Source organism: Macrotis lagotis, chromosome X, assembly GCF_037893015.1.
Source record: "Macrotis lagotis isolate mMagLag1 chromosome X, bilby.v1.9.chrom.fasta, whole genome shotgun sequence".
Classification (NCBI taxonomy): domain Eukaryota; kingdom Metazoa; phylum Chordata; class Mammalia; order Peramelemorphia; family Peramelidae; genus Macrotis; species Macrotis lagotis.
The window spans coordinates 697,157,824-697,185,448 of record NC_133666.1 but is presented as its reverse complement, the minus strand read 5'-3'; the positions used below and the strand labels follow the sequence as shown (position 1 = coordinate 697,185,448).

Sequence of the window (27,625 nt, the reverse complement as noted above, 5' to 3'; positions counted from 1 at the left end):
TATCTGCCAAGGAAGGGCCAGAGGGACCAACGGGAGCCGCGGGGTGCCAGCCCCCTTCTTCCCTGAAACGAGCGGGGTCTCCCCGCCGAATGCAGAGGCCCCGAGCCCCCCTCCCCTCACGGGCCTCCTCCTGCCCCCGCCCCCGGCTGCAGCCGCGGGACCACCAGCACCGGGTCACGGAAAGGCCCCCCGCTGACCTCACAGAGGCGGCCCCGGGGCGGGCAGCGAGCGGGCGCCCGGGCCCGAGGGTGCGCCCTCAGCCCCCCCACCCCCGCCCGGGTGCCCCCCGGGCCGGTCACCTTGTCCAGGGCCGCGGGCCTCTGCGCGGCCAGCGAGCGGGCCAGCGACAGGACCGTGTTGAAGTAGAAGCCGCGGCTGAGGCCCGGGCAGCCGGCCGCCATGACGCCCGCGGAGCCGCCTTCCTCCGCCTCGGCCTCCGACGTCTCGGACCACAGGCTCGAGCCCCTTCCGGGCCGGGAGCGCCACGACGCAGGCGCAGACTCCAGCAGCTTCCGGCAGGACGCGCACGTGACCCGCTCTGTTGTCAAACCCCTGGGGCGGGGGTGGTCGGGCGAGTGCGCCGCGGGGGGAGGGGGGGAGGAGGTGGGACCGGCCGCGACTTCCGCTCCGGATCCAAAAGGATGCCCCTGCGCACGCGCGCCCAGTAGCGGCAGCCGGGGGCGTGGCCGCGCATGCGCCCCGAGCAGGAGAAGCCGTTCGAGGGCGCAGGGAGGCGAAGCGGCGGGCGCGGCGTCCCTGAGCCCCGGCGAGGCGGGAGGCGGCAGCGGCGGCGGCGGGTAGCGCTCCCGGAGGGGGTCCTTAGGACGAGAGCGGGAGGTCCCGGGAAGGAAGAAGCGCGGGAGCCAGGAGGGGGGGGGAGGGGGGCGGGGCCATGGGCGGACCGGGGAGGGAGGCCGGGGCCGGGAGGGAGCGGAGGGGGAGGGGAGGGGAGGGGGCCCGGCACGTCCAGCCCGGCCGGAAACCCCCGCAGTCTGTGTGGCGGCCCCGAAAAGCAGCCGCACCCCTCCCCGCCCCCCACGCACACGCAGGCGCCTGCGCCCGCCCCTCCCGCAGGACCAGCCTTGCCCGGGGGGCCCCGGCGCGGGGAGGGGCGCACGCCCCGTGGATGTGGGCCCGGGGTCCCACCTGGCTCGCCCCGCCCTGCCCACACGCCCGGGCACTGCCGTCCGGCTTCTTGGGCACGGACCATGTTTCCCTTTCCTCCAGCCAGAGGAAAACTGCTCCAGAACCCACACGCCTTTGCCAACCGGCGGGTTCGGGATCTCCTCGGGTTGCCCGGCTGTTTCAGACTTGGCATCGCACACCATGTCGGCGTATTCCAAAAGTTACAATCCGTTCGATGACGACGCAGATGAAGAAGACTTAAAACCAGTGAAATGGAAGAATGAGGAGGATTTCTCCCAGAAGTCCAGGGAACCCACGGACAGACAGCAGTACCTTCGGCAGGAAGTGCTGAGGCGGACCGAGGCCACTGTGGAGAGCACCAACCGATCCCTTTCATCCATTTATGAATCCGAGAAGATTGGCGTTGCTTCATCCGAGGTAAGATTCCTGATTTATCCAAATTCTGGATAAAATGCTGGCGTGGTCTCAGACCAGGATTTAGCCTGTTGAAACCTAGCTCCTTAGGGCACCTTATGATTTACAGTTGCCATATTCTCTGTGTAAAAAAAACAGGAGAGAAACTTCCTCCATCCCAACCAGTATTCGTTTGCTGCTGTCTGGCTTTTCAAAATTTTCAACCAGCAGGCTGAATTAATGAGATTTTCCTGTGTTAAGAAAAGAGATCACCTCGAAATGGCAATTTTCTTGCATACATAATGGTTGGTTGAAGAAGTGGATAGGTAGGCAATCAGGATTACATGTCTTGACTAGGGTCACACAGCCACAGTATTTGAGGTCAGATTTGAACTCAGGCCTCCCTAACTCTGTCTACATAATCTCCCTGGGTAATATGTTCAAATATTAGAACATCTGAAAGCACCTCAATTTCAAGATTTAATGAAATCCTGGAAGCCAGTGGTCCTATGAAAAGACACTTAGGGAAGAGAGTGATATCAATCAGCATGTGTTGCAGGATTCAGGAAATGTCCTGAGAGATTCCCTGTGGGTGAGGGCTGTCTCCAGACTTCCTGGAGGAGGGAGCTAGAAGCAGGTCAGGCAGGATAGTGAGGAGGTGAAGGAAGGGCCTTCTTCAGGAAGAATAGACTCTTCCCTGGTCTCTCTGCCTGCAGGGAGAAAGGAGCCCTGACTAACTTACAGATGAAAGACTTGGTGGTCTAGGAGAGTCAGGGCATGGAAGGAGGACAGGCTAGTTGGTATGGGAAAGAGGGGCCTTTCCTGGCCTTCCCCCTTCCCACTGTGGATCACAGAGCTGCCTGCTCTTGAATGTGACATCTCTCTCATTAGGCTGGGTGCTCTAGGAGGGTCTTTCTGTCTCTGGATCCCCGGTGCTTAGCAATAGGGAGGGTTTGATCAGTGCTTGTGAACAGACAGACTGCAGAGAACAGAAGCAGCTGCTGGAAGGAGTTGATGCTTGCTGTCCACAAGGACTGTCTTGGGATCATGCTGCAGTCAGAGGTGAGAGGATTACCTTCATAGGAAGGATTCCTGAGATGACCAGTGAAGATCTTCCTAGCATTAAGCCTAGACTCTGTAAAGACCATGGGGCCTTCAGGATGTGCTGAATGGAGTGAACCTAAAGGCCTTCTCTACTTCCCCAAGGATGTCAGCTGGTCAGGAAGGATGGAGCTCCCTTGGCGGTTCTCTGTTATCTCTTCCCCTTCCCCCCCCACCAGGAAACTCCTTGCCCTTCATTACGTCAGCCTCTGTGCCCTTGGACACAGTCACAAGAGTTTTCAGATCTGACTTCCTCAGGGAACAGTTGTCCTGAAAGACCAAGACTTCCTCCAGAAGAGTGAGGAGGGAGGGGGAGGCTCCCGTGGGCCAGGCACAAGTCTGCTCTGCCCAGTAGATCATGGCTAGAGGAGCTGCACTAAGACCTGGGGGAACTCCACATAGGAAGCAAGGAGGGCAGGCACCAATCATTCCAGTTTTCCCTTCTAATTAGCTTCCCAGGGAAGAGATTGCAGGCAGGCTAAAGGGGTGGAAGGGTCCTTGTGCCTGGCCCTGAGATGGTCCTTCCCATGTGGAAGTCAGCACTAGGACTGCTATTACTCAGTCTTGCAGATGAAGAAACTGAGGGGACACAAGCAACGGCCGAGGGAGGATCAGGGCCCAGATGGGAAGGAACAAAGACCTCCTCTGTTGTTGCAAAGACCTGCTTACAAGAAAAAAGGAGACACTTGCCCTGGACCTAGGAATGATAAATAGCAAGTCACCTCCCACAAGCCCGAGCCTCTCCCTGGCCTTCTCAGGACTGCCATCCTTCAGGTCACCTCTTGGTTTGTCCTGTCCCTCATGGCCATCCTCTCCCTGCCCCACCCACACCACCTATGGCACCTCATCAAGTATTCCCATCCCTGTGACTCCTTCCCCAGCATTGCAGGCCTCCTACAAGCTGGCTCTGGCCTTTCCGGCCTCCCTCCTTTGTCTGCCTCCTCTGCACCACTACACGTCATCACTCTGTTGATTCGTATGGGTGAACCATCCCCTCCATCTGGGGAGCTGCAGGAGGCTCCACCCCTACTCTGCAGGGCTGGGGTCAGCCATCCCCAGTGGCCAGGGGCGTAGGAGGGGAGCCTAGGGCCCATGCTTGGAGTACTGAGTCATTGCCCTCAATTATGGGGTTTAAGAGCTAGAAGGCCATGTGATCTTGAGCCCAGCAGGAAGACTCACTCACCTTGGCCTTCATCTCCACCAAAGGGCTCCGGTTCATCTCTGCATCTCTCAGGGGAGCTGTTGAGAGAAGGGAAAAGAGGTGGGCAGTGAGAATCTGGTCAACCTGCTTACTCGCTCTCCCGCACCCCCCCATTGGACAGAGAGGCATCTTTGGAAGGTGTTAAAAGTGCTTCCAGCACCTGTCTCAGGGCCACTGTTGTTCAGTTGGGACTGACTCTCCAAGTCCCCATTTGGAGTTTTCTTGGCAGAGATCCTGGAGCAGTTTGCCATTTCCTAATGCAGTACATTTGACAGAAGAGGAAACTGAGGCAAAGGAATTTGCTGTTCTCCACGACTATTAGGACTTTGTGATTGCCAGGGACTGATTTCGAAAGTTCTTTGTGAAGTAAAAGTCCTGTGTCATCTGAGCCCTGTGGGATGCGAGGGGCAGAGATGGAAAGCCAGAGGTTCCTCTCTTACGGGGGGGGGGGGGGGGGGGGGGGGCCTTGCTCTGGACACTGAGCCAAGCCAGAAGATTGCAGCAGGTGCTCTCTGTACCACTGGTTCTCACCTCTCCATAACAGCACTCCCTCTGTTCTGATGGGGAGCATACACCCCTTCATGGTCCTCTAGTCTCTTCCCAAATCAGGTATAGAAGTAGTAGTGACTATGAAGGAGGGATCACTTTGAAAGAGACTGAGAATAGGAGGCGCAGATTAGCAGGCAACTTTGGAATCCAGGCCCAGCCCAGGGCTCCTGACTGGTGTTGAAAAGGCCCATTCCCTGGGATCCTGGCATTCCCAGAGTCACCTGAGCCTTTGTGAAACCATCATGTTGAGGGATGGACTGGCTGGGCCAGTAATCCATGGAGAAGGAGATGTCACAGGACAAGTCAGCCACAGAATGAAGGTTCCCTCACTCCAGATTGCATGCCCATCCTGCAACAACTGTATGCCAAAAAGCCAGAGGAGAAGGGCAGACTTGGAAGTCAAATCATAGTCCCACCCCTTCTGACAGCACATTGCTTGGTCATCAATGGCAGCTTATCCTCTGGGATTTAGATTTTTGACAAAGCAATTGCACAGTTTGTGGATTGGTTGGTTTTTTTAACTTTTTAGAAAGAAAGGGATTGGGAACTTTTCTCTCCTCAAAACTTTCAGTGACCTAAGTTCCAAAAAAATCAGCACTTAAGCTGAAGAAGATGGATTTATACATGAGCAAAGACACAACTATCAAACTTCCCTGGAGGTTCTGTTAGGTTGCACAAAATTTCATATCAAACTTGTACAATGCTATCTTGTCTAAGGGAGGGCACATTGTTTCCTGGAAAGGAAAATCATAACTACTGGAGGAGATGTAGGAAAATTGAGACACTGTTGCACTGTGGGTGGTGATGTAAACTGATCTGGAGCTATGTGCAAGGGGATGTATTTATATTTATATTTTTTTTTGTTTATTTTGAATTTTGCAGTTTTTTCCCAATCTCGCTTCTCTGCCCCCTCCCCCATAGGGAGCAGTGTCTTCGCATTGTTTCCATAGTGTGCATTGATCTGGGTTGGGTGTGATGGGAGAGAGATCATGTCCTTAAGGAGGAGAAGTGGAGAGTTGGGAGATGGCAGAGTTGTGTAATAAGATAACAGTATTTTTTTTTTTTTGAAATTGAGTGTGGTAGTCTTTGATCTTGTACAGACTCCACAGTTCTTTCTCTGGATGTGGATGGTGTTCTCCATTGCAGATACCCCAGGATTGTCCCTGGTTGTTGTACTGATGGAGTGAGCAGGCCCATTGGGGTTGATCATTGCCTCCCTGTTACTGTTGGGGTATGCGGTGTTCTTCTGGTTCTGCTCATCTCACTCATTATCGGTTCATGTGGGTCCTTCTAGGCTTCCCTGGATTCCCATCCCTCCTGGCTTCCAGTAGAATGTTGGTGTTCTATCACATACATATGCCACAGTTTGTGAGCCATTCCCCATTTGATGGACGTTCACTTGATTTCTGGTTCTTTGCCACTGCAAGTGAGGCTGCTGTGAGTGTTTTTGTGCAGGTGATGTTTTTGCCTTTTTTCATGGTCTCTTCAGGGCGTAGACCCAGTGGTGGTATTGTGCAAGGAAATATAAAAAATATAGCCTTTGATCCAGCATTGCTACTGCTTGGTCTGTGTCCTGGGGAGATCATGAAGGAGAGGAAGGACCCATATGTACAGGAACGTTTATGGCACCTCTTTTTGTGGCAGCAGGGAACTGGAGGTTGAGGGCATGCTCCTCCATTGCTGAGTGGGGTGAGTAGAACCAGGAGAACATTGTAGACATTATCAGTAATGTTGTGTGCTGATCAACTATGATGGACTTAGCTCTTCTCTTTTTTGGGGGAGGGGCTGTTTTTGTGGAGCAGAGTGAGGTTGAGTGACCTGCCCAAGGTCACACAACTAGGTAATTATTAAGTGTGTGAGGTCGAATTTGAACTCAGGTTTCTGATTCCGGGGCCAGTACTGTAGCTACTGCACCATCTAGCTGCTCCAACTTATCTCTTCTCAATAAATAAAGCAATCAAAGATAATTCCAAAAGATTTGTGATGGAGGGTGCCATTTATGTCCAGAGAGGGAAGTGCGGAGTCTCAATACAAACTAAAACTGATGTTCACTTTTTCAAACATCTTTTATGTTTTTTCTTTTGTTTTCATGGTTTTTCCCCCCTTTAGTTCCAATTCTTCTTTCACAATGTGACTAATATGGAAATATATTCGACATGATTGTACTCAATTAACCTATATCAGATTGAGTTGGTGGGGGAGGAAGGAAGAAAAATATGAAACTCAAAAGCTTGCAAAAGGATGAATAAAGAAAACTGTCTTTGCTTGGAAAAAACAATATCAGCATTAGCAATTCTCTCCTTCCCAGTCTGGTGGCACTGTCAGAAAGAGAGATAAGGCTTAACCCCTATAACTTTAACTCCATTTTCCTTTTTAAATGTGTCTTTATTTTAAAATCCCTTATCAGTTCTCTCCAAATGAAAAAAGAATCTTTCTAAAGCCACACTGACCCTTTCCAAAAAAGCCTGTCTCGTGTCCCTTACGATCATTGCCTCCTACCATTCGTCTGGAGCTGCAGCAGGACACTGTGCTGGTCAGTTTTCAGTCTCCTGGCTCTGCTCACTTTGCTTTGCTTCAGCCTGAGCATTTTTGAGGGCACAGGAAGGTGCCATTATGCTATCATGGACATAAATAATTAGACTACCTTTGGTTTCCTCATTCCCTCCTTGCTAGACCCATTTCATTACCTACAGGTTGGTCTTTACAGGGGTTGACCTTGATGGCTCACAGACCTAGGGTGTCAGGAATTTTGCTACTCTCTGAAGGTCAAGAAATCCCATGTGTTGGTTCAGAAATGCCTAATAGGCCCAGCAATGCCATTTGTCCCCTTTGGGACAGTACCACTACAGCAGGTAGGCACTGAATCCTGCCACCTCCTCTTGTCTCACCACCTTGGGTTTCACCTGACTTCTGTCATCTCCCTTTCTACTTTCTTCCCCTTCTCTCTATTGCCACGTTCACCTTACAAGTCCTATTAGACGTCCTTCATCTTCCTTTGCCTCCTCCAGCTCTGACCGAGGCATGGAAAGTGTTTGGAGGGAGGGCTCCATGAATAGAAAGAATTGCTGGTGTTCTTGTTTTGGGGAACAAAACACGGGAGCCTTCCTCACCATGGGTCCTCTGCTTGGATTGGCCTGGCAGGGGTCTCAGGAGATGGAACCCTGCAGGGAGCAGTCCCAGAGACTAGAGACCCAGGGGTGGGTGGCTGCTCCTGCACAGCTGCACGATTGTTTCCCATTTGCTTTCTCAGTTCCTCCTCCAGAACCATGGCACCAGATGAAGCCACAGACATGACTGCATTTGTCAAGTGTGCTGGAAGGGCTGGTGTTCAATGTTAGTTTAGTTGTATCGTATCTCTGGCTCTGCCCCATTAGAACTAAATCTTTTAGAGGAGGTAAGAGCCTGTAGGAAGGTTGTAAACACTTTAACCCACTGATTCCTTAAGGAATTTTCCCATTACATCTCAGTGGAGAGTGAAGGGGGAAAGATTCTGTTAATATTTCCAGTAGGACGCAATTGGAACAAAAACCTGATTTTTGACTGGGAAAAGAGATTCATAAAAACTAAATAAAGCTTAGACCCCAATGGATCCTTTCAGCAAATCATACAGGTGGCCCTTTCAGTAGATGCCTTTCACCCTTCTATAAAATCTGCATCAAAATTGGAGTCGGCATTGGATTTTCCTCCCTCCTTTCTATATTCTGTCTTGGACCCCTCTTCTGAAGGATTGCTAGTCTCTGGCTTGTGTCCCATCTTATTCTCCTGGGCAGTGAACTCCTGCACCAATCATGGAGAAGCTATTTTTAGAGTTCCTTAGGCCTTCTTCCCTCTGGTGATAAGTCATTATTTGATCTTTCTAATGTACTGGTTTGAATTAACAAAACAAAATATGAAACACATATAAATCAGATGACCTTGGAGTAAAGTCTCTTAAGAATCAGGTTTTTTAAATGGTTATTTTTATATCAGTCATTCCATGTGGCCAAAGGAGGTGAAATTTGGGAGTCTGGGGTTCTTGAAGGCTTTGCCTGCTGTGCCCCAGCCTGGCCAGACCCAGAGATCTTAGTGTGAAACTCAATGGGTCCTGGGAAAGTCAAGACCCTGTGAGCCTTTCCAAGACCTGGGGGCACAAGATCGCCAGGGCTACAGGCCATAGGAGAATCTTCACCCCCCAGCCATTGGGCAGCATGACCCCATGGGGTGCAATAGAAGTCTGGCCTTGGCTCTCTGCTGGTAGCTCACCTGGATAAAGGTGATTAGTCTCCATTCCTCTGGGCTCTCCCCATTCCATGCCACCATAGGTATGACTGGCAAAGTGATTCTCCTGGAGGGCACATCTGACCACATCAGTGCCAGTGGCTACCTGTGGCCCCTTGGTTTGCCTCTTAAAACTTTTCCCAGAGGGGCCCCAGCCCCAGTGGCTTCTCTCTGTGCCTCTTCCCTGGCCACCCCTTGCCAAGAAGTCCCTCTCTCTTCCTCACAGACGAGCTGTTCTTATTTGAATGTATTCCCTTTGCATGTGTCTATTTGCTCACATAATTGTCTATCTCCCCTGATGTACTGTATGAGCTCCTCAGTAGAGGGGATCATCCATTGTATTTCTTTACTCCCCATCCTCCCAAGCCTGGCACATAGGAGGTGTTGGATCATGTGAGCCAGGCTTCTTTGCCTTGGATTCTGCCAGGTGCCACCTCCTGGGCCAGTCTGAGAGTGGGCAGGATCTCTCCCCCTTCTTGCTCACCCCTTCCCTTTCCCCGGCCCCACCCAAGTTTGGTCACATCTCCCCAGTCTCAGATGTTTGGAGAGGACTTCTTTAGGGGTGTCTCCTTTGTAACCATACCACAATGCCAGTTCCCTGTGTGTCTGATGCTGTTGAGTGGCAAGGCCAATTGGAATTCCTCAATCTTTGCACCCCACCCTTTGTGAAGAGGCACAGGCCAAGTCTACTAGCAGCTCTCTAGTGCCTGTCATCCAGGGTGGCAGGAACCACCATTTATGGGGTCTCACATTACCCATGGCCCAGGAAAAAGCCCTGGGTGGCACCGCAGTATGGTGGTACCACAGCATGGCTTGGAGGAAGGAACAGCAGATGGGAGGGTAGGGAGATGTACCCCCTCCTCCACCCCTCCAGATTGTAGGCTCAGCAGAGGGGGGCTGTGGAGAGCTTTTGTCCGGTTATCTGCTGTGAATGACCACAGGAGGTTTAAAGAGGATGCATTGCCTCACACTGAGTCTCAGTTTCCTCTGCTATGAAATGGGAGTGTTTAAATGGGAGATTCTCTGGTGCCTTTTCCCATAGGAGCTCGTGCGGCAGCGGGGCGTTCTGCAGCACACAGAACAGATGGTGGACAAGATGGATCAGGATTTAAAGACCAGCCAGAGGCACATCAACAACATCAAGAGTATGTTTGGGGGCTTTGTCAATTATTTCAAATCCAAACCTGCCGACACCACGCCAACCCCAAATGGCATCGTCAACTCCCAGCCCAACCCTCGGTGAGCACAGGCTGGAGGGTGGGGGTCCACAAGATCCCGAGATCCACCAGATCAGGGCTTGGTCAACAATAGCAGCCAGCATTTATCAAGTGCTTCATGTGTACCTGGGATTCTGCTAAATGAAAGGGACACTGATTCTGGGTTGTGGGTGAGGAGGTAGTTATGTAACTGGGCCCTTGGCAAATTCAAGGTAGCATCAGACATGCCCCCTGGAAGAAGGGAGAAGACACTGTGGGAGGACCCCAGGGTTAGGAGGCAGCACCCTGGGCTCAGGATCGGTTTTCCTAAGGCATTGAGCACTAGCACTTAGTAAGCACCTACTGTGTGTCTGTCGTGCTCATCTTTGAGGAGGCAGAAGACATCCCTGACCTGGAGGAGCCCCCAGACTCCATGGACGACACTATCCCCAGAACAAGGCAGTGCTGCCTGGCCTGGTGTTCATTCCGTCTCCACAGGAGCTGTTCTGATGTATTGGAATCAGTATTCCACAGAATCCAGTCTTCTCCAAAGGACAGACACCAGTTAGGGAGAGTTGGCCAAGGGCAGCTGACCAAAGCTGGTGTGTTCACTGAGGCCTGGGGTCAACAGGAAAAAGGTCTGTAGTCACAGACAGTCTTGAGTGCGAGGAGCAGCCAGAGCCCCAGGTCCTGGGTTAGAGGATGTGGAGAGAAGGGAGGAGGTGCCTGGTGACAAAAGGGTTGTGATTACCAAGCAGCTTTTTTGTATTTGTTCTTGGAGGCCCCCAGGAACCCCAGCAGTCACTGAGTGACACAGTTACTCCTTCACTTTAGCAAGATCAGTTCTCATCTTTAAAAAGAAAATCATAATCCCTGCCCTGGTCCCGAGGTCACCATGGGACACAAAGGAGAGAGCCCACAAGGAGGGGCTTTGCAGGCTCCTTCCCTCTTGGACGATTGCAGAAAGAATGCTGAGCCTCAGTTTCCTTACCTGCAGAATGAGAGTTGAATCCTTTGACTCCTGTACAATTTATATATAAAGATCTAGGAGAGAGACATCTCAGCCTAGAATCCTTTCCACTTGACCATCGGGGATGCTTTCAGTCTCAATTTTCAGAATCTGCTGGGGGGGGGGGGTGTTGCAAGTTTACTTTTTATTCAGTAGCTTTGAAGGTCAAAAGAGGTGGCATTTCAGACCTGGAAAGAACCTCCTTGGCCTTAGAAACCCTCATGTCCCAAGGTCCCTCAGTCCTGGGCCTGCAATTCAGGGTTCTTCCCACTGTATCATGTTGATTGATGGTATCAACTTTATAAACCAGGAAAGGCTTTAATAAGATAACTTGCTGACATGTTTTCATCTTAAATTCTTTTTTTTTTATTCTGTTGTAACTTAAAGTCTGAAAGAAGCCATCAGCACAAGTAAGGAGCAAGAGGAGAACTATCAAGCCAGCCACCCTAACCTCAGGAGGTTGCAGAGCTCAGGTTAGTGCGGGTCACTATGGCTGAGCCTTTGGGGGCAGGGCTTCAGAAGTTGCTCAAGTTCTCCAGTTGGCAGATTCCTCCCAGTTTGCCAAGGGGTGTGGCTAGCAAGGCTTCCAGGAAGCACGGGGCTCATGCTTGCTAACCGCTTCAAGGGTCCTGGTGGTCAGTGGGCTTGCCCCGCCCGCAAGTGAGGTTGCTTGTCTTTTCTGGGAGGTATCCCATGGAATGCTGCGCTCTGTTCCAAACTCCTTCTGGGCCTGGCACTGTGATGATAAATTGTGCAAACATTTACTGGGCCTCTCAAGAACAGCACTGGCCAGATGTCAGCTGCAAAAGAGAGCTGGGATCCTACTCAGGAGATCTCGGCCAGATCTGTGATGTCAGTTGGGCATGCATTCCCACCACACCTTAGGAGTTGGGAGAGCCCAGGGAAAGTGAGGGGGGGGGGAGCGAATAGATTCTGTTTGAGACATTTGTGTTCAGGACCTGCAGACCTCCTTGCTGGAGATGACCAACAGGGTGCTGACCCTGTGAGTTCAGAGCTCTGGCTGGAGAGATGTGGGGGTCATGGGCATAGAGGTGCTCATTGAATCCTTGAGAAGAAGTGAGGTTTGGAAGAGGAAAAGTAAGGAGGACCTGGTGAAGCCTAGGGATCCAACAGAGAATCATCCAACCTACAGAACTGGGAGCCAGAGGAAGTGGGGGGCACAGTCTGGGTGAAGGGTGAGGGAGTGAGAGCCAGTTGAGGGGCCATCTGCTCCAGCAGCTGGAGAACACTGGCTTCTCAATCCTGAAGACCAGGCTCAGAGAGGAGGGAAAGCAACTGAAGTGTTAGGGAGGGGGCAGCTCCAGGATTCCACACACCATGTCAGCCAAGTGGGCACTCCAGACCTTGTGCTTGATGCAGCTGTGAAAGGTTTAATTGCTTTTTAAGACACTGAGCTAAGGAGTCAACCTGCCCTTAACACCAGCACACACACACACACACACACACACACACACACACACACACCCCCATGTTGGCTTGGTGGCATTAGGAGAATAGGAATCTTAGGTCACCATTCTTGATTCTCCACCTCGGACAGGGTCCCCCTATTGTATTCCTGACTTTTCCTTGGAGATCCTCAGCATTCCCTGAAACAGCCCTGTCCTTGGTTTGTTGGGCAGCATTGCTTCTCTCAGTTGAGCCAGCAACCGCTGCCAATTGGTCCTGGCTCTGCCCTCTTGGGAACCTCTTCCTGCCCCCTGCTCCAACACCAGAACACCTCAGATTCTCGAGCCCCAAGCCGGCCAGAGCACCAAGTCACATCTGGCAGCCACTGCTGGCACAGAGCTCAGTTTTTCTGAAAGTCAGACCAGTGTCAGGAAGTACACTGGAGGGAAGGTGCCCAGCCTCAAGCACAGGTTCACGTCTCACCAGCTCTGCAGTCCCAGGCAATTAGCCCAAGCTCTTGAACCAGACCGCACTTTCTTGCAGGATGGGACCTTGGGGATTAAGTTCACCCAGTCCTTTTCTGGGCTGTGACTCCCTTAGCAGCAGCCTTGACAGGTCACAGCCCAAGCTCTACTGAAGTATCTGCATGGTCCTAAGTACAGTAGGAGGTTTGAGGCACCCGGGCACAGCAGAGGCAACCACAGGCAGGAAGGAAAGACCCTGCCAGGATTCCCTGGTCACAAGAAGGACTGAACTAACCCTTGGCTCTGGGAGGTATCGGGGGTCTGGACTGGCCTCTATTCTCCAGGAGGAGGAAAAAAGGGATGGGAACTAGAGCATTATAGTGTAGGGAGTGCCTCGTGCACAACCTTCCCTCTTCCCCCAGGAGGACAGCATCCATCGGACAGAGATGTCAGGATCCTCCTGTCCTCTTGGACCCTGTGATTTAGTAATCATGGCTTCTGGTTCTGTCCTCTTCAGAGATAAGAAAATTTTTTAATTTTTTTCCCCCACAACAGACTGTGAAGTAGTAAATGGTACAAATATTGTTATACCCATTCAAAGTTGAGGTGGTCGCAGCTTCCCAGGGTCACATGACTCACAAGTTTGCAGAACAAGTCCCTCTTCCTCTGTCTTTCCAGGACATCCCAGGCCTGGAGAGTGAGCAGAGGCTGTGAAGGGAGGTCCATCTAGTGAGTGCCAGTGGGACACAAACTGTTTTTGACCTTATCTCCCCAGTACCTGGCCCACAGGTGCTATTTGATAAAAGCTGGTTGACTGATTTGTTGATGCTTCTTAGAGAGGAGCCTCACTCTCTAGTCCAATCAGTCACCAGATATGCCTTAGGCACCTACTGTGGTCCAGAGACACTGGCCTGGACCTTCAAGGTCCTCACATTCTCTTAGGAGAAATAGCATGTACCTGTTTAGGCAAGTCTTGTGAAAGGTGGGGAGAGGAAGGTGTTGCATTGCTTGGACTGCAGGGGGTGCTCAGAACCCCAGCTTGATCACATCACTGCTTCTTTCTAAAACAGATGTCATTGTTGGTGGGACTACTGCCAGCAGTACTGATGCCTATCCAAAGAATCAGCATCTCCGAGCCTATCACCAAAAAATTGACAGCAATCTCGGTAAGCCTTCAAGCCATCTGGGCCCTGGGGCCTGCATATCAACCCCTCTCCTTGTTCTAAGAAATCAGCTTCTCAGAGCCCAACTGGAGCTGCTGACATTTCTTTTTTGGTGGGGTGGAGTTCCATAACTTGCCCAGGGTCACATAGGTAGGATCAAGTGTCTGGGGCTAGATTTAACTCAGGTCCTTCTAACTTTGGACCACTGTGCTATCCATTGCACCATCTAGCTGCCCCTACCCATACCTCCTGGTCCCAGCTGCATCCTGCCTGGGTGGGTGTGATGTGGACTGGCTCCGAACTTGGGTTCCCCTGGGATTCATCTGCCCTACCATGATGCCATTCAACTCTCACCAGTAGGAATTCCTACAGGGGAGCAAAAAAGGCACAAGACTAAGGCAAACCAATTTTCTGTCTCCTCTTCCCAAGTTTCTGTTAGAAAGGAGATAGTGGGATTATCAGCTGACTTAGAGCTTATAGAAAAGTTCCATCAGCTTGGCCTAAACAGTATCTGTAAACTCAGCTGATACTTTTGATGGATCCCAAATGAGATCCAGTATCTGCTGTAAATCAGCATGCTTGTTCAAGTGCCTGGTGGCAGTGAGGGACTCTCGGGATCTCTGGGAGTTTCCTGAGACACCTCCAGGCAGAAGCTGTATCACCTTTCTCATTTGACAGGTGGGATGGTATCTGCATCAGGATAGTGCAACACTTCTCAGAGTGCTAAGTGGCAGCAGGTGATTGCAGAGGTACTATCCCCCTTCTTCCCACTAGATCAAGGTCTAAAAACAGAAGATTCTAGGAACATAGTAGGTAAACTACTTGCCAATGAATCCATGCTAAAAGAACCTAGCTGGTCTTAAGAACTATTATGGCACATTAAAGTCTGATGATGGAAAGTGGAAGCATCTTCTGGCTTTACATGGTCCATAATGTGGGGAGTGAGTGGGCAAACCATTTCTTGAGAAGAAACTGGAGTTATGCAACCTAATTTCCAAACATCTGACTGACAAAACAAAGGGAAGAGTCTTCTATTCAGCTTTACTGTTCTTAGAGAGGAAATATTCCTGCAAAACTCCCACAATTTCAGAAAGAACTGATGCCGTTAATTCCAAATGTGGCAGATCAACTGCAGAGACCTGATAGTACTAGCTCTAAGAATTTTGGTCGTCCATAGATGATAAAATTGTGGATTCAGTTATAAAACAGGCAAAGTGATTTGTCTGTACCAACTGTACAGGTTCTAGCCTCACCAATCTAGATGAGATAGCATAATAGGTGTGAACACCTATTATCAAGGAATGGAGCCACAGGAATCAGTTAATGCCATTCTGGTTCTTTAAAAGGTTGACCAAAATCCCTATTATGGCTCTAGAGGTGAATGAGCCCTGGTTAGATCATCTTGTTATGAAAGTTTGTCTTGGGTTTGTCTAGTGATTGAATGTGATGACCAAGAGTTTGTAGAGACTAAAATGAACCACAATCATGTTCATGTGCTCACAGATGGTTTACATACCCAAAGGATGCACAGATTTCAATCCGGACCCAACAGTGAACACAGGCACTTTAATAAATATGAAAGGGCACGATGAGGTGCAAGAGTCAAGACCTCAACTCTCTGAAAGACCATTGAGACCAACTGTTCACTTCAAATTAACTTGATGTTTCCAGAGCCAGCAAGATACCTTTTCAGCGGGGGGCAGCTAGTTGGTGCAATGGATAGCGTACCAGCCCTGGAGTTAGGAAGCCCTGATTTCAAAACCAGCCTCAGACACTTGTTATTTACTAGCTGTGTGACCTTGGGCAAGTCACTTAATCCATTGCCTCACCCAAAAAAGAAAAAAAAAAGAGAAGAGATGTCTCTTCAGTCTGTAGGACAGGAAATGACCTACTTTCAAAGTCATAAACCTATACAATTCACAGGACCAAAGCCATATCCACTTGACTTCGAAATGCTAATAGCCAATCTTGTGAACAGGCTGGCACTTAATCAGAAGAATTTCCATGAAGTATTCACTGGCATTATCCAGGCTGCCAGAATGTGTATGGCTGTGCATTAGAAGTATACTACTGGGCAGGTAGGTGGCACAGTGGATAGAACACCAGCCCTGGAGTCAGGAGTATCTGACTCAAATCAAATCTGGCCTCCGACATTTAATAATGACCTAGCTGTGTGGCCTTGGGCAAGCCACTTAACCCCATTGTCTTGCAAAAAAACCTAGAAGCATACTGCTGATGATGACCTGACAGTGAATCTTCTTTGAGAAATAAAACACTGGAGATTTATGTACATTTATAGGTACTTGTGCCTTAAAAAAAAGGAAGGCAAGAGGATGGGTCCTTGCCTCATTTCTTGCGGCCATGAGGTGGTACTGCTCATTGCCTGTTACAGAATTGCTGTTATCCTTGACTGGCATGTCTGCATATTTGACAAGGAGTATAGCTGAAGAGAGAGGACTGTAGTAGGCACAAGTAGGTTGCAATGTATTTATTTCCATGTCTAGATGGTTGGATAGATGTGATAAATAGAAGGTATGTATCAGACCCCCCTCATGGAAACTGGTCAGAAAGGAGTTGGTTTCGGAGTGCTATGCCAGTGCTTCTCAGGTATCTAGAGTGCCAGGGAAGCCCGAGAAAGGCAGTCTCTAATCTGTTGGGTAGATGCTTTCTGGAGGTATGTTTGAGCATGTGGACAAGATCCAAGGGTAAAGGGGCGGCTAGGTGGCATAGTAGATAAAGCACCGTCCCTGGAGTCAGGAGTACCTGTGTTCAAATCCAGTCACTTAACCCCGTTTGCCTTACAAAAACCTAAAAAAAAAGACCCAAGGGTAAGACAGGGAGCAGCCTCATGTATGAACCCAGTCATGGTGATTAGGTGATTGAGCTCCTTCCCTTCTCAAACCTCTCACTTTACACACAGAACTTCCAGGGCACCAGCAACAATGAACCAAATGCACATACAAGTAAACACAGCCACATGATGATATTTGAGGAAGGAAAAATTTAACCATAAGAATCAAAAAAGACATCTTCATAGAGAATGTTGTATTTTAAAAGTAGCTAGGTGTGGCACAATGAATAAAGCACAACTCTGGAGACAGAAGGTCTTGAGTTCAAAAGTGGCCTCATGCTTGATACTTACTAGCTGTGTGACCTTGGACAAGTCACTTAATCCCATTAATCCATCAAAAAAAGGAATGTTGAGTTTGAACTAAATCAAATTAAATGAAAGGACTATCACTCTAGAAATGGAAGAGACCTTTGAGATCATTTTTTCCATATGTGATAGATAAGGAGAGGAGGATCAGATTTCAGTTGCTGCTGTGATAATAAGACTGTTGTCATAAAGATCCCAGTGCCCTCCATGTCCTTATCTCATTCTGAGCTTCACAGCTACCAAAGGTCTCTGTCTTTTCAGGTTAGAGAACTGTGAGCTTCAGAAAAGTGAAGACATTTGCCCGTGGTCATGTAGCTAGCAAGCAGTTCAGTTAATACTTGTCCCTTATGTATCTTGAGTAGGACAGGCTGGAATAAGCAGACTTTGTGGTTCCTATCTCAAATGATCACATAAAAAAATCTGCCCTTAGAGAGAAGAGGCATTAATAATGACTGTGTTATAAAGAGAGATGTAGTATAGGGGAATGTGCCCTGGACTCTTGTACTGATCACACAGCTCTCATCCTGAATAACCATAGGACCTTGCTGACCCTCTATTTCCACATGAGGGAGTTGGTTCATAGGATCAGAGGCTTAGAGCTAAAGGAGACCTTGAAGAGTTTGGAATTGGTTCATAGTAAAAGACTTTTCTGATTATAATCTGAATAATCATAGGCTCAAGTAAATGGAGAGACCAGAAACTGCCTAGTTCTACCCTTCCCTGAACATCCCCAGCAAGAAATTCTTTTTTTTTTACATTTTAACATTTTATTTGTTTTCCAATTGTATACAATAGTAATATGTATCCATCATTTTTTGCAAGGCTCTGAATTCTACAATTTTTCCCCCTCCTCCCTTCCCTCTCTCCCCAGAACGCTGTCTGACAGTCTCTACATTGTTTCCATGCCATATATTGATATAAATTGAATGTTATAAGAGTAAACATAAGAATTAACAAACTCCCTCCCCCCCCAAGAAAATGAGAAACCTCAAGAATAGAGAGAGAGAGAGAGAGAGAGAGAAATGTACTTCAGTCTGTCTCTGACTCTGTCTCTGGGGTAAGTTCCTTTCTTTATCATAAGTCCACCAGAGAAGTTGCTTCAATATTTTTCCCTCAGTTGCTATTACTAGCTGTACCTCCACTCTCCACTCTCATTTATTCTATTCTCTCTCTCCTTTCATCCTGGCCCTGTCCAAAAGTGTGTTGCATCTGAGTACCCTCAATCTTTCTTCTATTACCTATTCCCCCCCTTCCCTCCCCCCATTCCCCCTCATCCTGTCCCTTTCCTCCCATCCTTCTCCAGGACAAGATAGATCTCCTAACCCTATTAAGTGTGTATGTCATTTCCTCCTTGAGCCATTTTCGATGAGAATAAAGGTTCACTTTTTCCCCTTTGCCTTCTCCGCCTCCACTCCCAACTTTTTCTTGACTTTTATGTGAAATCTCTCAGCTTCTTCTTCATCTCCTTTTCCTTCCTCCCAGTACTTTCCCCCATCATCCTTTGATTCCATCCCTTTACTACATCATACCATTATATTCTGCTCCTTCCTATGTCCTGTCTATATATGCTCCTTCTAACAGCTCTTATAAATGAGAAAGTTCATATGAGTTATCAATATCTTTTTCCCATGCAGGAATACAAACAGTTCAACATCATCAAGTTCCTCATAGTTAGTCCCTCTCTTCCAGTCCCTCTATGGTTCACCAGAGTCCTGTACTTGGAGATCAAACTTTCTGTTCAGCTCTTAATAAGATTTGAAAGTCCCTTGTTTCATTGAAAGTTCATCTTTTCCCCTGAAAGAGGATGTTCAGTTTTGCTGGGTAGTTGATTCTCAGTTGTAAACCAAGAACTTTTGCCTTCCAGAATATCATATTCCAATCCCTATGAGCCCTTAATGTAGATGCTGCCAGATCCTATGTTATCCTGACTATAGAGCCTCAGTGGTTAAATTGTTTGTTTCTGGCAGCTTTTAGAATTTTCTCTTTGATTTTGGGAGTTTTGGAATTTGGCTGTAATATTCATGGAAATTTTGGGGGGGTCTCTTTCAGGGGGTGACTGATGAATTCTCTCAATTTCTATTTTACCCTCAGCTTCTAGGATCTCAGGGCAATTTTGCGTGTATTGTTTCTTGAAAAATGAAGCCTAGGCTCTTCTCCTGGTCGTGGCTTTCAGATAGCCCAATAAATTATTTCTTCTGGATCTGTTTTCGAGGTCAGTTGTTTTTCCAGTGAGATATTTCACATTTTCTTCTAATTTTTGGCTTTTTTTTGGAAGAGTTTCATTTCTTCCTGATTTCTTGCAAAGTCATCAGCTTCCTTTAGTTCCAGGGAGCTTTTTTATCACCTTTTCCAGCTGGCCAATTCTGCTTTTTAAGGCATTCTTCTCCTTGTTTGCCTTTTGTTTTGCTTTTTCCATTAAACTGAGTTTTAACATATTATTTTCTTCAGTATTTTTTTGTGTATCTTTCACCAAGTTTTTGATTTGGTTTTCATGATTTTTCTGCATCACTCTCATTTCTCCTCCTAATTTTTCCTCCACTCCCTTAATTGCTTTTCAAAGTCTTTTTTGAGCTCATCCATAGTCTGAGCCCATTTTCTATTTCTCTTGGAGATTTTGGATACTTTGATTTTGTCTTCCTCTGATTATGTGTTTTGATCTTCCAGGGGACTAAAGTAATTCTCTATGGTCAGATTCTTCTTTTTCTGTTGTTTGCTCATTTCCTTGGCCCTAGACTAATTTGCAGCACTTCCAAGGCTTTGGGTTTTTTGGGGGGGGGGACACCCCACTGGGACCTTTATTCTTCCTCTAAGGTCTTATGCTCTCTAACCTGTGCTTTGATATGTAGATGGCCCAGTACTTCCCTCTGCCCTGGGACTATAGGGAGGGTTGCAACTTGGTTATTTAGTATGGAAGCCCAAACTGCATTATCTGAGTGTAGGCAAACAGCAGAGTCCTACACTGAAGGGAGAGCAGAGAAATTTCTGCAGACTTCCCTTAACATCTTGGGGGGGCCGGGGTTGCAGGCTACTTTTTCCCAGATTCTCGCTGCAGATTCTGTGGCCATGCTCCTCACTCCACACTCATTCTGGTGCAGCAGAATTCTCTCCCCGCCCCTTCAAGCTGTTGCCAGTGATCTCTGGGCTGGGCTGTGCCACAGCTTTTTTTTCCAACCCCCAGTCCTGGTGAAGCACACCTTTCCCGTGGAACTTCTAAGTTATCTTGGACTGGGAAAACATATCACTCAGTCTCTCTGTGTGTTGTGCCCCTCTAAATTTTGGCTAGAGTCATCCTTTGTTTGCTTTTTGGGGGGGTTGGGGAGGTTGGAGTTCCCGGAATATGCTGCCTTCACACCACCATCTTGCCTCCACCACACCCCAGCAAGAAATTCTTGTGCAGCCTTTGCTTAATAGGACCTTGGGAAGGAGGAGCCCCTAGCATCCATCAGAGCAGCCTCTTCCTCTCTGGGAGGGGCTCTGTTAAAAGTTAGGTTCTAAGAGCCCACCTTCGCCTCTCTGAGATGAGGGGCCAAGCAGGAAAAAATTGAGTCCCTCTTCCACTAGACCAAGCGCATGTCCCCCCTAAGTCATGGTTTTTCTGGACCTGCCCTGCAGGTGAGCTGAGAGGTTTTTCTATTTTTAAATAAAATGTGATGCTATGCACTGTAGTGTCCTAGGCCATCTTCATATGACTAAATCTGGAGGCCTATCAGCTCTCTAGTTCCCTCTGGAGAGTCTCCATCTTATCGATGCCCTACCTGAAAGAAGGAACCTAGAACTATACTACTCAGAGATGATCTGGCTAAGGTAGAAAGTACAGTAGAATTCTCATCTCCTGAGGCCTCTCTTGGGAGCTGTTCCCCAGTATTCTGTCTTAAGCCCATAGCTCTTTTTACTCTTATTCATTCCCATGGGTTCAGTTATCATCACCATGAGTCCAGATCTCTTTATAGTCTTGTATCTCCAGCTCTCCTGAGCTATGGTTCCACGTCCCTAGCTACTTATTGAACGTCTCAGATTGTGTATCTCCTAGGCATCCCATACCCAACATGTCTACAACCTTCCCCTCTCCTCTTCCAGACTCCCCAGGGACTGTCAAGAAGGCCACCCAGATTCAGTATCATCTCATTCACCCCACATATCTAATTATTTGCTAGATCTTGACCTTTCTACTTTCCCAACTTCTCTTTGCAACATCTCCTTTTCTCTTCCTCAACCTAACTCAGGCTCTCATCATATCAAATCTTCTAACTGGTCTCTCCAACCCAGATCTCTTCCCTCTCCCCCAAGCATCCACTCAGTATCTTCATTGGTTTGGGTTTTTTTGGTAGTGGGGTTAAGGAACTCAGGTCCCACTGACTCTAGGGCAGCTGCTTTATCCACTTTGCCACCTAGCTGCCCCATATTGGTTTTTCTGAAGCAGGTCTGATCTTGCCACCTAACTCTCTTCCTTTCCTCCACTCACTACTATCAATTTATTCCTTTTAGAGATACTGTATGTGAAGCCTTTTGCAAACCTTAAAACTTGATAGAAGTGCTAGTTATTATTATTACTAGAAGATTACAGAAAATTCTTCATTTGTCACATAACATTCTTTAAAATCTGGCCCCTTTCAACCTTTCTTGGTTTGCTCCACCCTAATCCTTCCCTTGTACAATTTTAATCCATGGGATCCTCCCCCTGCTCTCTCTGAATCCTTGAGAGCGGCAGAGTACTATGACTGATGCTGCCAGACCTTCCCTTGTCATAAGTTGTGGGATGGGGGAGAGGGAGTGGGGCTTTTCCCTCCTGCTAAGACCCTCTTCATTTGGACTTCACAACCAGACCCTGCCATTCCCATATTCCATCCTGGTCTTGTTGGGAGCTGGAGCTAATCTCTTTGCATGAGCGTCTACCAGAGTGTGAAGACTTGGTTTATTCAAGAACTGGCTACTCTTGTTAGGAGCTTAAATTAAAAAGAACATGTCAGTGGACTTAGATCCTTGTTCAATGCCTTGGCTCTCCTTGATGATGTTGGAAAGTTGGAATAAGATACCAGGGTGAATTTTGGGTATTGTGGTTACTGTGACTAGGAGTCCTGCCCATGTGGAACCTTGAGCAAGAACCTTCCTGAGCCTCAGTCAGTTGGCATTTAGATTGGGGATCAAAGATGTAAAACATGGACCCTAGTCTCACAGGGTTCACAGTCTAATGGGGGTCTACAAACAAAATACGTGCAGGGTAAATTTCAGATAATCAAGCGAAAAAAGGCACTGAAAATAGGAGAAATTGGCAAAGGCTTCCTGGAGAAGGTGGAAGAAGCCAGGAAGGGGAGATGAGGGAGCATCCCAGGGATAGAGTCAGGAGATGGAATGTCTTATAGGAGGAACAGTAAAGTGGCCGGTGTCACTGGAATATGTGAAAGGGGGGAAAATGTATAAGAAAACTGAAAAGGTCACATGATGGGGTGAACAGGTCATGAATGTTCAACAGAATTTTATATTTGATCCTGGGGGTAAAAGGAGAGCTACTAAAGTTTACTGGATGGGGATAACACGGTCAGATCTTTCCAGAATAGACTGGAGTGTGGAGAGATTTGTGACAGGCAGACTTCCACCCACCCATCCCCAGCAGACTTTTGCAGTTGTGCTAATGAGAGCAACTGTACCAAGGTGGGACAATGCCAGAGGAGAGGAGGAAGGTATTTGAGAGATGGTGCAGAGACAAGTCATCGACAGGTCTTAGGCACCATATTGGATATTGGGGGGTAAGAGAGGGAAGAGACCAGGATGACTCTTACTTGTTTGCCTGGGGGACTGGGAAGATGGTGCCCTCTACAGTAATAAAGGTGGGAAAACAAGGTGGCTGAGGGGTAAAAATAGGCTAGTTATATGTATTGAGTTTGCTAAGGGATCTCCAGTCCAAAATGGCCAAGAGGCAGTTGCCGATTCAAACCTAGACAGTCTAAACTTAATTGCTGTTTTCTCTTCTCACAGATGAGATGTCCAAAGGACTTGGGCGGCTCAAGGACATCGCCTTGGGAATGAAGACTGAAATAGAGGAGCAAGATGACATTCTTGACCGGCTGACAACTAAAGTTGACAAGTTAGACATAAATATCAAAAGCACAGACAAAAAAGTCCGACAGCTTTAGAGACAAATAAGCTTTTCTGTTCATTTACCATGGAACGATTTTAAAAATTCTTTCTTTCCCAAGTTGTTTTCCAAAACTTCTGGGAGAATTCCATTTCACTACTTTAGTAAATTACTGATTAAGCCATGTCTGCAAGTAGTACAACAGCCTGAGTTTTCTGAAAGGTTATTTAGCCGGGATGGAGGAAGGAGGGTATCCCCGAGTGAACAACGCTCCAGATGCTTAGATGGAATGAAAAGAAAGTAGCTTCAGTTTAACAAAAAGACATTTCACCCTAGGAAACCTGGAGGGGTTCTCACCTTGCCATTGTGAACACTGGGACATAATGCTATGCTCTTCATCCAGTGGCATCAGCCCTGTGGAGTCCTAGTCCCCCCCTTGTTGGGAGATAGTTCACCTCTCCCTTGGATGTTCCATCTGACAGCACAATCCTGCAAAGGTGGAGGTTCTGAAGTGGGACCTGACCCCTTCTGTGTCAAGCTGATTTCTGTTCTCTCTACTCCCTCCATCCATCAGTCCTAGACCCTGAGGGGCAGCATCCATGGCTGCTGGCAGGAAGACTGTGCCTTCTTCAGTCCCAGTGATGTTGCCAGTTGAACCATTCCATCATATTCCCAACATTCTTTGCTGACTGCCTACCCAGAATCGGGAGCAGACCACCCCTCTGTGCCTGTGACTCAAAAGTAAAGGAGTCCTTGGAGCCCTCAAAGAGTCTGGGCCCTTTGCGGTCTTCTCCCCCCCCCCCCCCCCCCCAATGCCTTTCCCAAGAAGAACAAACAAAAAACTCTCTTTGTATCATCTTATTCCCCCACCTCTGCCCATTAGCTGTCTTGGAACAAAGTCCTAGGGTGTAACTGCATGTTTACACAATTACAGTGTTCTGACTAAATCCTTCTTCTCAATCTCAATTCATGCAAGTCATTCTATTATAAAAAGAGAATATGGAAAAATATGATTTGGCTCATAAAGAGATGAGTCCACTGACAGGAAAGAGGCCGACAGATCTCATCACCAGATCTCAGCTTCAACTGGACTTTGTCCATTCCCTCTTTAACAGATCATATTTCACCACAGTCCTTGTCTATGGTAAGAATATTTATGGGCACAGAGACACACCTTTCCAATGCTATATGACACCAACCATGTATACAGGAAGCCTGCAAAGAATGGTGGGTTCAGTTTTAATAGACCTGACTTGAACTCAGTTCACTTTTTGAATAGTAAAGGGAAAGTGATTTCTTAAAAGACTGAGCTAGGCAAGTGTCTATTTTGGTATGTGGCAAGCAGGAAGTTCACCTTTAAAGCAACTTACTACCCAGAAGCCTTTTTCAGATGATGAAAATCAGCTCTCCTTATGAGATCCTTATGCCTACTGTGCCTTTCTGACCTTTGGCATTTTGATTCTTTACAGCCTGCAGAGAGCTATTGTGAGACCTCTTATGCAGAACCTTAGCTGCATGACTGCCTGCCTATCTGCCTTTCCCTAACCTGCTCAGGGCCTGGTTGCAGCCTCCCGATGATGACTGTGAAGAGAAAAGCAAAAGGAGCTCTGAAGTAGGAAGGGACTTAGTTCAAGGAAATGAGATTCCCATAAGTAAAAAAGTGCCCCCTCCAGGTAGCTTACTCACTAGTTGTTCCAGCCAGATGAAGCTGATTGGGCTTTGGGGATAAGGATTCTAAGAGCACACAGACAGACCTGATCTTAGTTTCAGTCTCCTAGGGTTTTTAACTAATCCCTTTCTTGAACCTTCTCCCACCTCCCCGTTTGTCTGCTCTTGTTTCATTATGAAAGGGATAGGTCATTTACACCCTGGGCTTGGGAAAGTAATTTTTAAGGCAACCTGTCGCTCCTGTCAAGGATCAAAGTACTAGAAAACTAAGGTAGATCATTAAACAGGTTGTGACTTGTTCCAAATAATCAGCCCAACTAACCCCTGCTGAAGAGACTCATGTGAGGCTTCATTCTTCATATTGCCTGTGTGCTTTGATAGGAAAGCATCTATAAATGTTTCTTCTAAATTCTCCAATGCAGTTTTGAGATGTTTGGCTGTGTCTGGGTCTCGGGATCAGACATGTTTGAGGGCATGGGGGGACTTTCAGAAGTGCTGACCTGGCGACCCAGCCACGGACCTCAGGCAGCTTACACAGCCCAACAAATGAAACTTTCCATAGTGCTACACAGGAACACAGACGTCAAGGCAAAATCACTGGCAATCATTTCCAAAGCTTCGTTGCTCAGCCACATACATGGCTCCTCTGGATTTTCTGCTTTCCTTCCTTCCAGAAGACAAAGGCTATGTTTGCTTCTGTTTCCTGTCATCCTGCCTCTACTCAATTGCTATACCTCCTTGGTTGTGCTGAGAGGTTGTTGAGCATGGCTTCTTAACACTTAGGGCCTCTCCACAAAAGTGACAGATGCAACTCCAGGCTGAAGAGAATCTAATATCCATAATTGGGCTGGAAGCAAGCTGCCTTTCCAGAAGTGGCTTATTTTCTATAAAAAAAGTAGCTGTGAACTTTCTTGGGTTGGGTTTTGAAATATGCTGCCCAACTGACTAATTTTGATACTTCTCTTAAAAGAAGACTGCTTTTAACACCCAGCTAGTACAAATCTTTTTTTTGCATCCTCTGGAAAAGAACACTTAACTTTGAAGGCAAGAATCTGATAAGACTCAAATCAAAAGGCAGACATTTAAGGATGCAGGTTAATCTCCCTTCAGTTGCTCTAATTAGATTTTGTTTATCTGTGATTTTAACTGTAAAAATATTCATTTTGTTACTAATCTCACATCTGACAGACATATGAAGCCTTTCATGGAGACTTAAAAGCAAAAACGTTTGTTTTAGTAGCTTCATCTGTAAAAATTGAAATGTTATATCATTAAAAGTGCTTTGATATACAGTGAAGGAAAATATTTAACTTTATTATGAATCCATAATTGGAATAATTTTCACAGTCCCTACTAAACTGGACACTAGGTTTATTAATAATATTTGGAATCCATTGGGTGTAGAAATCTATCTTACCTAATAGGGAAATAAGAAAGGAACGGGATAATAGATAAGGGAAGAGATCAAAGGGAGGGTGAATTTGAATTAAGGGAGGCAGTAGTCAGAAGCAAAATAGACTTGAGGAAAGGCAAGATAAAAAGAAAGCTAAAGAAAAAAATTAGATGGAAGGAAATCATAACTGAATGTGAATAGGATGAGCTTCTCTAAAACAAGCAGATAACAGTGGATTAGAAAGCACAGTCTAAATGAAGGACTAGAACAAAATCTTTTTTGCTTCAGCTAAAGTAAAAAAGGCAAGGGTAGCAATCATCTCAGACAAAGCAAAAATAAATCCATTTAAAAGAGATAAACTAAATTTTCCGGAATGTGCTATAAGCAATGAAGTAATTTTTACAGCAAGTTTCACTGATAAAGGCCCCATTTCTCAAATATATAGAGACTAGTTGGCACAGTAGATAGAGCACTGGCCTTGGATTCAGGAGGGTGGGAGTTGGAATTGACCTCACACTTTCTACTTACTGTGTTCATAGGGCAAGTCATTTAGTGCTGATTGCTCTACATCCAGGGCCGTTTCCAGCAGTCCTGATTCATATCTGGCCCCTGGAGCCAGTTGACTCTGGAGGAGAAAGCGAGACTGATGACTTAGCACAGCACTCCTTCACTCAAATCCAATTCGTGTGATAGCATGGTCTTCAAAAATGGACAAAACATTAGAGAACTGAGTCAAATTTATAAAAATAAGAGCTATTCCCCAATTGATAAATGGTCAAAAGATGAATGGGCAGTTTAGAAAAAAAAAAACAACAAAGCTATAGCCATGAAAAAATAATCTAAATAATTGTTGATTAGAGAAATTCAGATCAAGACAACTGAAGCAATCAGAAATGACACACTGGAGGGGGTAAGGGACAATGAGGTCCCTAATAAACTGCTAGTGGAGTTGTGATAGCCCAGCTATTCCAGAGAATAATTTGAAACTATTTCCAAAGGGTTTTAACTATCCTTTGACTCAGGAATACCACTAATAGGTCTATACCCCAAAGATTTTAAAAAATTATATGTTAAAAAAAACACTTCTAATTTGTAGTGGCAAAGATTTGGAAATCAAGAAGATACTCATTAATTGGGGAATTACTGAACAAGTTGTGGCAGGGGATTGATGGAAAACTACTGTGGTATAAGAAATAACAAGGGGGGTGTTTTCAAAAGAAAAACCCTATCACGAGACCTATATGAACTGATGCCACACTAGGTGAGAACCAAGAGATCATTGTACATAGTGATCAGCTATAAAAGACTTAACTACTCTGAACAATACAATGATCAAAGATCATTCCAAAGGGCTCATCATAAAGGGAATTGATGAACTCTTTAGTGCAAATTGAAGCATATTCTGTAATATGACATACAAAAAAATATATTTTTTCACAATTTCACAT

The 27,625-nt window shown here is 47.1% G+C and overlaps 2 protein-coding genes across 3 annotated transcripts in view; one reads left to right on the top strand and one right to left on the bottom strand.

The window, feature by feature from the left end:
* Nucleotides 1–903, bottom strand: part of PI4KA (phosphatidylinositol 4-kinase alpha) — a 116,937-nt gene extending 116,034 nt beyond the window's left edge. Inside the window, exon 1 of the mRNA XM_074206573.1 lies at nt 300–903. Within this exon, the coding sequence (XP_074062674.1) occupies nt 300–401 (102 nt within the window). The 5' untranslated portion in view covers nt 402–903. The remainder of the gene's footprint in view (nt 1–299) is intronic.
* Nucleotides 616–27,625, top strand: SNAP29 (synaptosome associated protein 29). 2 transcript variants are annotated; one of them, XM_074206577.1, is made up of 7 exons: nt 616–797; nt 1,228–1,563; nt 9,690–9,886; nt 11,240–11,325; nt 13,794–13,889; nt 14,565–14,635; nt 23,017–23,105. In XM_074206577.1, the coding sequence occupies exons 1-6, from the start codon at nt 693–695 to the stop codon at nt 14,588–14,590; spliced, it is 846 nt and encodes a 281-aa protein (XP_074062678.1). In that variant the 5' UTR covers nt 616–692; the 3' UTR covers nt 14,591–14,635; nt 23,017–23,105. The 2 variants fall into 2 exon arrangements, with proteins under 2 accessions (XP_074062678.1, XP_074062677.1); XM_074206576.1 differs by lacking the exon at nt 14,565–14,635 and having other exon boundaries at nt 618–797; nt 23,017–27,625.